The sequence below is a fragment of the Coloeus monedula genome, assembly GCF_965178545.1.
Source record: "Coloeus monedula genome assembly, chromosome: 2".
Classification (NCBI taxonomy): domain Eukaryota; kingdom Metazoa; phylum Chordata; class Aves; order Passeriformes; family Corvidae; genus Coloeus; species Coloeus monedula.
The window spans coordinates 55,647,068-55,661,517 of record NC_138782.1 but is presented as its reverse complement, the minus strand read 5'-3'; the positions used below and the strand labels follow the sequence as shown (position 1 = coordinate 55,661,517).

At 41.8% G+C, this 14,450-nt stretch overlaps 1 protein-coding gene across 1 annotated transcript in view; it reads left to right on the top strand.

Moving 5' to 3' along the window:
• The first annotated feature begins 306 nt into the window (after positions 1-306).
• TXLNB (taxilin beta) overlaps positions 307-14,450 on the top strand; it is a 36,282-nt gene continuing 22,138 nt past the window's right edge. Inside the window, exons 1-4 of the mRNA XM_082303269.1 lie at positions 307-477; positions 5,801-6,217; positions 8,158-8,249; positions 12,043-12,213. Of these exons, the coding sequence (XP_082159395.1) occupies positions 5,815-6,217; positions 8,158-8,249; positions 12,043-12,213 (666 nt within the window). The 5' untranslated portion in view covers positions 307-477; positions 5,801-5,814. The remainder of the gene's footprint in view (positions 478-5,800; positions 6,218-8,157; positions 8,250-12,042; positions 12,214-14,450) is intronic.

Genomic DNA, 14,450 nt, shown 5'->3' with positions numbered 1-14,450 from the left:
CATCCCAGTCTTTGTGGTAGACACAGAAAGATTCGACCCACTTCGACCAATCCATAGTCAATACAGACAAATTTCACACAGCACAATGCGTCAAGTCATTAAGGGATTAAGGCTTAAATTTGAAGGGTAGCAGCTGTGTAAGTTCCCTTCCTTTATTTTCTCTTTCTGAGGGCCCGAGTCTCTAATGTCTCGTGCTATCTGTGTCAGAGCAGGGAATAGCCAACATAGCTGGCTTACACTGCCAGCCAGCAGGCAGCTCCCCCACGCGCCTATCAGAGACAGTCCCCTGCACAGTGCGCACTCAGCCCCTGCACTGTTTGCTCCTCCTGTGTCATTCTGTCCTTCCCTCCTCACTTGGTCTTCCTGTCCTTCTCCCCTCAGTGGCAGGATTATAGAACCAGTGTCCTGTTGCTGGCGTGCCCTTGTCTGAGCTTTCTGCCTGACTTTTTTCTCTGCTCAGCTCTTCTCTTTGCTCCGGTAAGTCTGATGAACAGCTTCCTTGCTGTCACTGCTTGGTGGCATGGCACAAGGGCTTTAATGTAAGTACTTCCCTTTGGGACTGTCAACCCGCATTTTCTAGGAATAGCCCTAGGAAAAGTCTGGGCACCATGACATCTGAGGAAAACAGGGAGGTATCCAAGGTTGTTGGTGAAAGTAAGAAATGCTTAAGAGTGATCAGAGAAATTTAAGATTACTTTCGTAGAGCTTGTGTTGAAGTGAGACTGGGGGCCATGGGTGGTCTGCTACAACAGTCAGTGATCAAGATTCAGGACATGATTCAGCAACATGAGAGGTGAAGTAGGAGGCTTCAGAAAGCCTCCAAGTCTGGTTCTGAGCCTGTATGGAAGGAAACCTGCCATGAAACCTCCAAACTTTCGTTCAGTTTTGTGCTAGAAAATTGTGCATAAATCATAAAGCTATTCAAATGCGTGCTGATACAGCTGGTTTTATCACCACTTTCTGAAGTAACACACAGGGCAGTGTCTAGACTGTAAGAAGGTACTTGTATTTTTCTGGAGGGTGATTGGAGCTACAGTAGCAGAGGCAATTCCAGAGTTTAATGTCTGCTGCTTCGAGGTGTCACTGCAGACCAATCTGGTGTTGTATGAGGATAAAAATTCAGATTTTATCAGCATATGTTGGCTGGTGCAAATATACGTAAAGCTTTGTTTTAGAGAAATGTGTGTGTATGTGAACTTCGAGCATAAAGTGCTAAATACCATCACCCATTTTAGAAGAGCTTAAAATAGCTCCTGGCTGCAGAGCAGGTGCCATGTGTCCTTCTGCTGAATACATAGCAAAAGCTAAATATAGCCCAGTCTGTAAACCCTCTAGAAGTTCAAGCTGCAAGAAGGAAATCAGAAAGCAAATCCCATGAGAAGGAAGGGGAAGCACACTGCTTATAAAAGATAAACAAAACTCTGTAACAGTCTCCAAGGCAGCCTGCAAGAAGCTAAGAAGAAGATGCTTAACTTGTGTTTTGGTCATGCCAGGAGGGTGCCTGGGCAGTGGTGTTGGCTTCAGCAGTGCAAGAGGTGGGCTGGTACACCCCAGCGCGAGAACAGTTCTCCTAGCAGCAGTGGAATGGCTACTGCAGCTCTGCTAAATCAGTCACTGGCCTTTGCCTACTGACCTTTTACTTTGGAAATACTGGCTGTTTTCAAGGCACAGTGAAGGCAAATTGTGCCATAAATGTGAAATATTAAGGGATATAGTTACAGACAAACAAACTCAGCATGTAACCAGACTGATCTGAGGCACACGCTTTTTGCTGTTGCCTCTGGGTGCAGCGGTGGCTATGCTGTGTGCTCAGCTATGCTGAAATCTCGGTTTCTGTCCTGGGTTATCCCAAGTTCTTAACAGAGGAAGAAGGAGAATGGCAAAGAGTCTCTCACAGTGAGGAGGCAGCAGCACCCTTGGGGGTGTTTCCTGCTGAGGGAGAGGAGGACCACAGCGACTATTTGTATGCAGCAACTACAAGTGCCAAGTTTCCAGCCAAAACACCAGGGCCAAGAAAGGTGCTGATGTCACAGCTGTGGAACAGTTCCAGGATTTGGGAATGCAGGAGGAAAAGAGTAAACAAGATGCAACGGTCAGACTCAATCAGACTGGTCAGTCTTCCCCCTCGCCATGAAACAGGATAAGGCTGTGTTGGAAATTCAGGTGCCTGGAGGCAGCAGTAGTGGTACTAGGAGTTGCACAACTCAAGAGGTGGGTAGTCTAAAATTGGGCAAGTCTGAAAAACCAAGGAATTCCTCTTCTGGACTCAGTCACATAATTTTTAGGCATTACTGTGTTTAAGATAGCATATAATGTAAACACTTTGGGTCTTGCTGAGATTGACACCAAAAGTCTTTTATGGCCTGATAAGGGAGAATTCCTTATGTGCATCAAGATGAAGCAGGCTAGAGCACAAGGGAGAACTGGGGCCAGCTGCAGTAAAATCTCCCAGCATCAAAGGCTGTAAGCAGGCAACTCTCAGCTGCTATGTCTCCCTCAGCATAAACTGCAATGCTGTGGAAGCTGTTGTGCAAAACAAGGTAGAGAAATCTTCACAGGGATTGTGTTTGTGCTGGAAAGCGGTTATCAGACCTCTGGTTTAGCCTGAAGAAGAACAAAATAAAACATTAGTAGATTTATTTGTGTGTGTAAATAAAACCTTCAGTATGACCCAGCAGATGGGCACCTTTAGGTTGGAAGTTCATTGCTGTGTATTTCTAGGTTTCCTGCCTCCTTACCCTTCTGGGCTGGTGAATGGAAACTCAGCAGATGTGAATTGCCATGGTTTCAGACTGATTATAACTAATCCCTTTCTAGCCAGGAATGTATGTTAGGGAAGATTTCCTGCAAGGCCAGCTTGTAAACATCTTGTGTTAGAACCTTGATTCTAAACATCCAGTTTCTCTTTCATTCAGCCATGTTTTTCCCTTGTTACTGAGACACACCATGCACACATCAATTGCCACTGTTGATTTAAAGCCTACTGTATTTGCAGATATGCTTTGTGATTCATGTAAGGGGAAACCTTTAGCCAAACAGTGCTACCGCATGAGTGATGAAGTTGGGAGTTGGGAGGCAGCCAAGGGAGAGTTGGGGTGCAGAGAGAACATCGACTGGAGCCTACTTACAAGGAAGGGGAGATAGTCAGAAAAGAAATTAATATTTGGAAATGGAGCATTTTGCAATCCTGTTCTCCCTCTGTGATGAACATATTACAAAAACAGCTATTTTAAATTGGAAATATACTTTATGAGAGTTTTATTCTGCCTAAACAAGAGCTGGTAGTCCTGGGTTTTCTAGCTGATTGATTGCCAACTGCCAATTAGCTCAAATTAATGATTGCAATAGTAAACACTAGCCTGGACATGTCAGAGATAAACACATATTCTACAGAGCATCTAGCTTAGCCTTTACAATACTCTTACTGACCTTGAATTAGTTGGCAGTCAATTAACTCTAGTTAAAAAAGAACACAAACAGGAGGGTAACATTCGTGCTATCTGGAATTATTTACCTAAATTGCACATAAAGGGTCTAATTTTTCAATGTAAATTAAACTCAATATGACATCAGATAGATATAATTTTACAATCATTTTGCAGTGATATAATGACTATGCCACAAAGAGTAAAGGAAAGAATGGGATGCAATTGTGCGACAGGTCTGTGAGACCAGGTCCAAATGCATTCTTGAGCCATTTCTGCTGGCAAGCTGTATCTCTGGGAGGATTGCAGGGGCATGGATTTATAGCAAGCACTTCCTGAGCCCCGCTCAAGCACTTCCTGAGCCCCACTCAAAGCTTTCAATTATTTGCTTGAGAGATGATAACTTGTTTGACTATCTTATCTGCAAGCCTGGTCATATAGCTAGAAAATCAAATCTTGAAAAATGTTGCCTTAGTGATGGCCATCACTGCACTTCCAAACATCACTTTGACTGTGGAGAGTTTAATAACACCAAGTCATTTATTACAGTAAATGACATCTCTCTTATCATATAATGCCTTTGGCCATGTTAGTTTACAATTTTGAAAGCTGTAGAAATTTAGACACTGTAGAAAATATATGTTACAGCCTGTTTGAACAGAGAACAAAATGCTTCCCAGTTAGCTCCGTGTTTTCAAAGCAAGTTGTCTTTTAAAAAATAAGAAAGCAACCACTTCAGATGCTGAAAAGAACCAACCAAGCAGGCTTCTTCCCTTCTTCCTTCCACACTGGCACCATAGTAAAGCATATCATTAAAGAGAGGAACAAAAATCAGTCTGGAAAAGAGAGAGAAAGGACTTGTGGCTGGAAAGAGTACAGAATCTGCGGTCAAGCAGCAGTGGGGGCTAGTTGCAAAGCAAGGCCCAGCTGTGCACCCCACACCCCTGCACTACTTCCTGAGGGCAACACAGAGGTGCCAGCATCCTCTCCCTCTGAGAGGGAAGGGGCCTTCACTACTCTTGAGTTTTCCCAGTGCCCAGGATGCTCTTGCTGACACCCTCATTGCCAGGTCCTGGGTAAGCCAGAGCAGGAACATAGGTACGCTGGGGGCTCTGTATTTGCCTGGCTGAGTGCAGCTGCTCAAAAATGCAAGAAAATGAAAGCTTCCCTTTGCAAACTGGGAATAAATTAGCTGAAATTTGCCCCATAAAACACCACAGACTATCAAATTATGTTGTGTGGTTGATTTTATTTCACTGTGATTTATTCTGTATTTTTTACTTTGTCAAAGAAGCTGTCAGCCACATGCAGCAAGTACAAGAGAAAGATGGTTTAGAGCTGTTTATCTTATTCTTTGCTGTTATTGTGATGGTACCAAACCACGTCTCTTGTAGATCAAGCACCATGCTGGGCTTTCCAAGGACACAGAGCAATTTTTGGTGGACCAATTTAATTTAAAATATTTTTCATGATTGTTGGAACCCTGGGTTTAGAGAATTTAGGTTTCTGGGATAATAATATATATATTTGTGACAATATGGAGGACTTGAAGTGTGGATCTTCTTCTTCTTCTTCCTTTCTCCTTTCTCCTTCTTCTTCACAAATCTAGGGGTTCTGTTATTGGATAAAAAAACCTGCAGTGCAGATCAGGAAAGGTTAGTTATTGGATTATAAGTAAAAACATACTACTTGGTATTTCATAATTGGTTGATTTAGGCTTTAAAAGGCCTTGAAAGTTAGAACTCGGGGCCATTTTCCACCCTGCCAACTAAGAGGCACATCCAATGCAGCTGTATTATAGATAGGATATAATAAACAACTAAGTCCGAAAAAGAATTCTTGGTCTCCTGCATTTTGATTCAAACTCTGAGAAAAAGAACATGAGATTCAGAGGGAAAACGAAAAAACAGAAAATTAACACGTGATTATTGACTTAAGATGTGCCAACAGGAGAGAAACAGGAAATGAAACATGCAGCTCTGAAGTGAAGCTGCCCACATCGGTAGCCAGCATTGCAGGTAAACAGATCAAGAAAAGTAAACATGTGGCAAATAGTGTATGAGGAAACAAAAATGGTATAAGTGACTGGGGTGTCATTTCATGTGTCATTGCTGGCAGTAGGAATAGGAGGTTTTCATTTTTAAATGTTAGATTTGGGTTTTCTCTTGGAAAGTATGTAATTTGCTTTTCTCTTTGCAGGCAAATCACCTTGGTTATTTATCTATGTGTGATATATTTGTCAAGGCAGAGTCAACGGATAAGCTGCCATCCCAAATTTCACACAAAATCATTCACATGCTGGCCAAGTTTTAGGAACAGCTTGATGACTAATTCTGTATGCCTGTAAATTAACCCTCCATTTGGTTTTTTGTCAGGTACTGCACCAAGCATGGAGAATGAACAGTCTTCCACCTCACCTGGGCAGGACATCCAAGGGCAGAGTGGGGACAAACCTGCCCCTGGCCTGCCATCCCCTGCTCCAGCCCCCATGGAGCAGACAAGCACGTGGCCCGAAGCAGCCATGTGTGACATCTCAGAGGAGCTGAGCCGGCAGCTGGAGGACATCATTAAAACCTATGGGTCTGCCACAAGCCTGATGGAGAAAGAAAGCACTGCTACAGGAACCGACAGGCCTGAGAAGGGAGAGCCAGGCAGCTTGGAGGATGCAGAGTACGAAGATGGAAATGAGGAGAGTGAGAAAGAGAAGCCGGCTCCTGGGGATACTTCCAAAGCAAAGGAGCTCAGTGGCAACAAGGAGCAAAAGCTGGAGAAGAAAATCCTGAAGGGACTAGGCAAGTATTTACATGGTCACACACCCCTTCTGCAAACTCAAGTAAGAGCTCCCTGGTCCTTGCTTTTCACCATGTTAAGTCTCTGGTGTGGATGATAGGGATCTCCAGCTACGCTGAAAATTACAGTGACCATTACAAATTTTCTGTAACTGATCATTATTTTTGGCATTACCCAATATGCAGGCTATATCAGATATCAGTCCTTTAAAAATAAAAGTTTAGGATTCTATCACACAACACTGATGTACTACTGGGCCACCCAAACTGGTCAGCCAAAGCTGTCAGTCCGATGACACACTGCACAAAATCTCTTTTAGATGAAGGAAAACCCAGCCTCTCATTTGTATCTCAGTGAATGTTTTCTTGTCCTGTCTCCTCAGGTATGACTACTCACAGGTCACAACAGTAATAATGGTGCTACTATGTGGCATGAGAACCTGCAGAATAAAGTCACTGTCATGCCCAGGTTATTTTTCATTTAGCAAACCCCTGGACTCATCATATAATATATATGAAATAAGCCAATACATTTATTCTCTAATACCTCAGCCCTGGGACGGCTGTTAGTTGAGCTAGAAAGAAGTCTCAGCAAGTTTTTGTATACATGTACTTTCTGCTGGGCAGCCACTAGAGAGCAATGTAGTTACATCCCAATCTAACATACATGTAAATTATTTCCCTTCCTACATTTAACTCCGGCCAATCTTCAAGTCTCTCCTTTGCATGAGAACCCGAACCGAAATGCAGACTAAGCTTGTAAAGAAATCACCACAGGACATTCTTACAGACAAGGAACTAAGCATAGGACAGAGCATGGATGTTTTTGTCAAAAATTCTTTGAATGTCCAGAAGAAAGTTCCTCAGTTTCTATTGCCTTGGCTTTGGTGCAGTTACTGGTACCTCAGCAAGCTCAGTGAAAACCCTACCAAAACACAGTTCTCCATCTGCACTTGTGACGGTTCACACCAGCATATGATTTTAGTTCACTTCAACTTATTTGTGCTGATGCTGTAGAGAGAACTTAGTGTGAAATAAAGGATTTTCTCCATAGACAGTACTCCTGGACTGCACTAGACTTGAAGAAGAAAAAGTCCAGCCCAAAGCAGAAGGCAAATTCTGTCTCACAGCCTTGGGAAAGAGGAGCATTTGAAAAAGCATGTCCAAGCCCCTGGCACCACCAGCAACTATATCTCCAGGGACATCAGGGACGCTTTGTACTTGATGAACAATCAATGCTCAAGATTCCGCTTGTACCTGGGGCCGAAATGAAAACCAAGAGGTATCAGAGAAGAAGTAATACCTAATTGGCTGTGCAGTGATTTAGCTCTGCACACCCAGGGAGTTATTAGGCTGTCTCTGGTATACAAGCTCTCTTCACCACATCAGGGAACTGATTTACACCAGTATCACATAGCCCAGACCTGGCTGGCAGTTTCTACCACTCTCTGATTGTTTACTTCCATACCATAGTCTCCATATCTGACTTAATATTCCTGATGTCTTGTGTGGGTTGATCAGCAAAGGACCTGAGTACACCAGATTTGATCCACTTTCACTTGCAAAGAGATCTGTTCCTGAGCCTTTGGGGTCCAGGCCTTTTCTGTCCTATTTCAGTCAAATGTGCCATGTGTCTGACCTAATCATATTGCAAAAACATTGAATGACAATGAGATTACACAGGACAAAAGCATTCCACAGACAATGATTTTGCTAGAAGAAAGCACATTACTGAGGTCTGAAATGGAGGAAAGTTCTAGCATGTTTGTTCTTATGGGGCAAAGACAAACCCAGAAATTTATAGCAAAAATTATTCCTTTCTTTCCAAAGTGCCTCATTTCACCCTGTGTTTTTACAGACGCATGCATCAAACAACCAAATTTCATAATAGTACATCAGCTACAAACCACCTCTAGCATCAAATCTGTTTCTTTTTTTCTAAGGAAAAGAAGCCACCCTACTGATGCAAAGTTTGAATAAGCTGAATACTCCAGAAGAGAAGCTGGACCTGTTGTTTAAGAAGTATGCAGAGCTGGTTAGTACTGCATTGGCTCTTTTCTGTACGAACTGTCTATACAAGAAGGTATAAAAAATACATGACATGCAGCGTGGTCAAACCTCATGTAGCAGTAGTGTCTGTCCTGATAAGTGAATCCCAGAACAGTTGTCATGGTCAGATAATTGTGGGTGAAAAAGAGAAAAAAAGTTAAAAGTGAGGAAAACAAGACTTAGGTCAAAAAGTTGATAAGGCAGAATATTTGTACTTTAAGGCAAATCTACCAAAATGACCCACACTGGAGACTGGTGTCTAGACTCCTGCCTTCACCTCCTGCAAGGAGTTTTGCATGCCTCTGTTGTGAGTATTGCTTTAAATTATGTATTGGTGATTTCATCAAAATGAAAATACAACAGGACTTAGTATAAAGCTTCCTATATTAGGAAGCAGATAATAGACAACTGAGACTACTTGTAAGAGAAGCCACAACACAATGAAATAAAGAGTCAAAGCCTCTGCCACCATAATGTCACCCCTGTAACAATGCCACCTACTTGACTGTTCTTCCCGCACTTAAGATGGGTTATTTTCAGATGGAGGGATTTTTTTCTGTGTAGTCAAAGGACTATATGACCATAAGCTGTGGAAATCTTACAAATGAAAAGGCTTCAGCATTTTACACTTTGTGGAGTGCTGAAAATTGTGTGAAGCAGAACATGAACTCTGTAATTGGTTTTATGCACAGATGTGTCCATGTCTCATCATAATGTGAAGTTTAGCTGTCACTTTTTTCATGTAAAATCCTCTGATTTCATAAATTTGGCTCAGGCTGTTCATAGTTTATCTCATGCTTATAGGGACTTCATGCTCACGGATTAACTGAAATAGGTCTTCTTCCTCTATAGAGTACTCTCCACTGCATTCAAATGGCATTGGAGTACTGTATAAAACAGAGGCCATATTGCCAGTAGCCCATGCAGGAGAAAGGTGCTAAAACAAAAATACTGAACACTTGTTTCTGACATACTGTGCAATGTCACTAAAATAAATCATTCAGTAAATACAACTAAAACCTTGTTGAAGACAGCCTTACCCTGCTCACTCAGAGCAGCTGAGGGACACAGTGTGATTTATGGCTTGTCAGCAGTTGGCTGTAGCTGTGGCTGCTCTCCCTGCTCCCCCTTGTCCATCCCCATCACACACTTCAGATCACGTCTTGTTTTTGCTGAGTTGTTTTCCAGCCAGATCAGCTCCCTGGTCTGGTGAGCTGTGTGGTGACATAAACACTTGTTGCAGTTCAGCCCAAGGGAAGGTGTGGCTGTGTGACAGATGTGCTAGCAGTGGCTTCCCCTGCTTTAGGTAGTGCTGGGGCTGACTGTGGCTGCAGAGGTTCCTAGTCCTCGGGTCCCAATGCAGCACCAACCCTTCCCCACAGCCACCCAGCAATGTGTTATTTCCCTGCCAGCCCATGCCCTGGCCCAGTCTGTACGACTGTGTGCACTCAGCAGGCTGGAGCAGGGGCTGGTGAAGGTAGGAGCCATGCCAGCAGGGATGGGGAAGCAAGACAGCGCAGCCATTTGGGCACAAGCTCTGCCACGCTACTCGCCAACAGAGAACACTTCATTCATTAAATCCAGTGTATTGGGTTAGTAAAGCAGACTGTGGTTTACTACAGCTTTTGCCTACAAACAGCTGTTGCAGAATTGTTTGTAACTGGCTTATTCTTAGTGGTCTTGAGAGTCTCAGAAGTGCTGGGTGGGTGCAAGAACGTTATGCTAATAACTATGAGCTCTGTCACTGTCTGCAGTGGAATCAAGATAAAACCTTTTTTCCTAAATTGACTATTTATTTCTCTAGATCAGCTTTCAAAAATCATAATTCCTTCTATTTGCAGTTAATTTTAGCTTCTATTTCATTAATTATTCTTAAAAAATTATCACTGGGGACCCTTTTGGCATTCCTATTTACCAGTGAATTGCCTTTTTCAGTGCAAAAGTAACACCATGTCTTAGATATTCCTAAGAACTTTGAAATATAAGTTTCCAGTGCACGTAATACTAATGGGGAAACAAAAAGCAAAAAATGCTTGGAAAACTTCTCATATCGTGGTTAAGACCGACTTTCTTCTGAGCCCCCTACCTCAAGCACAGTTTGAGTGAATCATGTGAAATTTGGATAAATCATTATCCACTGAGCACAGGCTGTGCATGCAAAATGTGAAGCAAAAAGAACACTTCTTATGTTTTTCAATGGAAAGGGGAAGTGGACAAAAACAAGCTTATGAAGGAAAAAAATCTCAGCCTTAATTACAGAAATGTAATTTTTTTCCTACAATACTAGAAAAATTATTTCAGCTAGTACAGCTTGATTAGATGCAAAAGTCCTTATTGTGATCTACAGGAGTAAAAATAGACAATGCACATGTTAAAAGTTGGACATAAACTGTAAATATACTCCAAGCTTGTGAGAGCATTGTTTTGGGGTACACTTAGCTGTGATTTGATTACTAATACACAGAACTCTCTACTGTAAGCATAAATTTTTAAACATCTGCAAAAAACAGATGAAAGTGTAAAGTATGATGCTGTTGACTGTCTTGTTAGAGCCCCACATCATTCCCCAGTGCTCACAGACTTTCCCAGTCATACTGGGGTTAATAATTAGTACAAGTGGTACCATATTATTAGATAATGTAGCCTTAACAGCCACTGTTATTAAGGTTTGCATGTTTAAGCTCATGTGCTACTGTTTTTCAATCAGAAAACATCTGGACTTCAGAAATGCCTTGCAATGTATGCACACCTGTGATACAGTGAGGAGGATTATTGTGTGTTGGAACAGGAGATGAAATCATTAAAAGCTTCAGAGGTGAAAGGCTTCTTTGACCTGACCGTTAGGGGGTTAATTTACAGTACAGGAATTCTTTTCCAAACATCCAGTGATAAACATGTATCAAAAGAAATGACCAGACTGTGCAGGGATTACTATTAGCAATTTTGTTGCTGGTCCACTTTGCTCCCTCCAAATACACCTGTCTCCCTACCAGCCTTCTAGGGGAGGCAGGAGCCATGCACCTACAGAACAGCAGGCTCCCAGGGGAACATCAGGGACTGTCCATGTTTTCTCCAGGAATTACATGGACACAAAGAGCCCAAAAGAGGTTTGATTCACCATGACCCACCCCCACTGATGACAAGACCTCCAGAAACACAACTGATAGGTGCTCCCACATGGTCCTGTGAGCCAGGGGAGCCTGACAAGCACATGTCATTTTGGGAAACTCTTCCCTGAAGAAAATTCTCCTCCATCAGCAACAAAGCCCCCACACAAACAGCATTCCTGGTCTCCAGAACATCTTTTGTTGTTTTTTCCAGTAGGTTCCTGGGTATTTAGGAAACTGCTTCTTTTTCAGGAAACTGTAAAATAGAGTGAGCAACTACTGTATTACCTTATAATCTGGAGAAATCTCACCACATAAAGCACTACTGGCTGCTCTAGTTCCAAATGTTGAAACAAAAATAAAAACCTCACAGATGTCCTTCAAAGAAATTCAAACCAAAGAAGAAAGAGCTAAAATGGTGTGACAAGAGTGTTAAAAATTATATTCACCCACCCACAGTACAGCATACTTGGGACTGTTGCAGCAAGCAGGCTTGGGAGTGTCCAGGTTCCTCTCCTCTCCCATTAGTGCTGGTAAATACAAATCATTTCCTAAGAGGTTAAGAGAGTGTGAAGACTTTCCCCAAACCAAAAGAGCTCATTTTCCTTTCTTTTCTATCCCTCTTTGTTTCATTTTAATCAATTTCCCCATTTTAATCCCCGTTTTGCCCAGCTGGAAGAACATCGTGCCGAGCAGAAAAAGCTGAAGTATCTACAGAAGAGGCAGGCCCAGATCACCAAGGAGAAGGACCAGCTGCAGAGTGAGCACAGCCGAGCCATCCTCGCCCGCAGCAAGCTCGAGAGCCTGTGCCGAGAGCTCCAGAGGCACAACAAGAACCTCAAGGTGAGTGGGAGCCTTATCACAGTACCCAGTGGTGGGCGGGAAGATGTTGACACCTTCCCATTTCCCTCTAGTGCCAAATCAAAGAGAATTTTACATCTTCACAAGCAATATATAATTATATATACACTCTAATCTTGAAGTCCATTTACACCAAGACCCCTTTATTCCTCATTTGGAAATATCCCAGTACTTTTGGACACTGAGTTTGCCCACACTATCTCTATGCCCTCCTTGCATTATTAGAAGCTCAGTGCAGAGAAGAGCAGCAGTGCTAACAGACCAGGTCCCTCACAGTGCAGATGCAAATGCACATGCATGGACAGAATCACAGGAACACCAGCTTTGCTCCAGTGGACTCAGAGGAGACTAGGGGGGGTTTTCATGTAATTCAAGCACTTGGACTTTTTCAAGTAATTTGTGAGGGTCAGTCAATCGGGACGTTTGCCTCATGACACCAAACGTCAAGACAGAAAGAATGCCAACATTATTTGTTGAAGTTGTTTGGATTACAAGAATCAGTTCAAAGAGGAAATTTTCAGGAGTGTCAAAAGGCTGGGATCCACATGCCATGTCTGCCAATTGCTTGGTGCATCACGCCATTTAAATGTGAAATGTATAATATGATTATGCTCCTTGAAAAAAATATATGTTCAAGAAGCATATTTCTGTTGTGATTGTCCTTTTTTTCTGAGTGCATGTTAGTGATGGTGTTGGTATTAGTATACAAAAGGCCTCTGTTTGATCCATTCAAACCCTTTCTTTATGGGGATATAGTTATGTATAGAATTACACATTTGAACTGTCAGCAGCAAGAATTCTACCTGATATAACGTCTAGAAATGGTAATTCATTTTCATTCATTTCCACTGGCTCAGGAGTGGGCCTTCAGGGTCTTGCTCTGTCTTTCATTGTGTGCTGGTAAGAATACAGCTGGGAGAGGGAATAGGCACACATACACTCAAACTGTGCGCTAGCAGAAGGATAAAAGCAGTTTAACAGATAGGGAAGCTAGAAGCAAGACTCTCTGTGCTCAGTTATGGTCATGCAGAACTGGTAGTGAAAATTAAATTTGTGCTTGTCATTTGTATTAGACCTGAGCTATTTCTCTACATTGATCTACAGTGATTTACCAGGCCATCTGTGTGTAAAATCTTTCAAAAGAAATACAAACCACTTTTAAAGTGAATTAAGAATACAGTGTACAGTGCTTTGCATAGCCTTAACTGATATTTCTAAACAAATCATATCAGTGCAACAAATCAGTGCAGACTGGGCTATAGAGAAAAAAATAGTTCTATTTGGAAAACATATTTGGAACAAATTTTGTTGAATTCCTCATGCAGTTTCCCAGTTACTTTATGCTTACGAATCTTACTACTAGAGAGAATTATTTTTTTCCTTTCTCTTTGTATATCAATATTTCATTACACATTTCATCTTTACAATTAGGAAAGTCTCTTTCCAATATCTTTTCACCTGTTGGACTGCTTTACTTTGTGACTAGGTTCTCTAAATAAATCTATAAATTTCAGACTCAGTTCTTATTTTTAATCTGTGTCTATTCCAGGTGAGCCAGGGAAGGTACCTGAGGTGATCTGGTATTAGGAAGAAGTGTTCAAATTTTCATCATGACTTTCTAAGAATTTGGAGACCTTTTAAAAAACCCAGAATACTATCTTTCCTCTGGTTCCTGTGCTATCATTGTAGAAAAAAACCCAAAGTTAAAAAAGACAGTAAGACTAAATACATTTGCAGAATGCATGAGGAATAAAGTAATAAACAAAGGCATTCATTATCTTTATCCAGTTTTGTCTCTCTAAGAATTTTAGCATAGTTCTTGGAATATTTGCCTTTATGCTTTAGCTCCTGGAAATCTGTGAATGTCCAGAAACTCATGTTCTATTTATTTGAGTGCAATTTTCTTTCACTTATGACTGTACTGAGAGGGCCCAAAATCAGAAAATCCATCAAATGTTATTTTTAAAACCTGATGCTTAAATATTTTTATTTTGGTTTTGGCAGGACAGAGAAGCTGGTTCATAATTTTTTAGTTCTTGAGATTAGCACCTCTGATTATGTTCCAAAACATGGAAAATAGAAACTAGGCAATTGTGTCATTCCAATAGCAAAGGAGAAACCTGGCCTGCCCAGATCAGAAACCCCCTCTGACTTACCATGTGGTACATTATATGCACATCACGTCATGTAAATGTCATCTTCACTCATCTGGTGTGTGG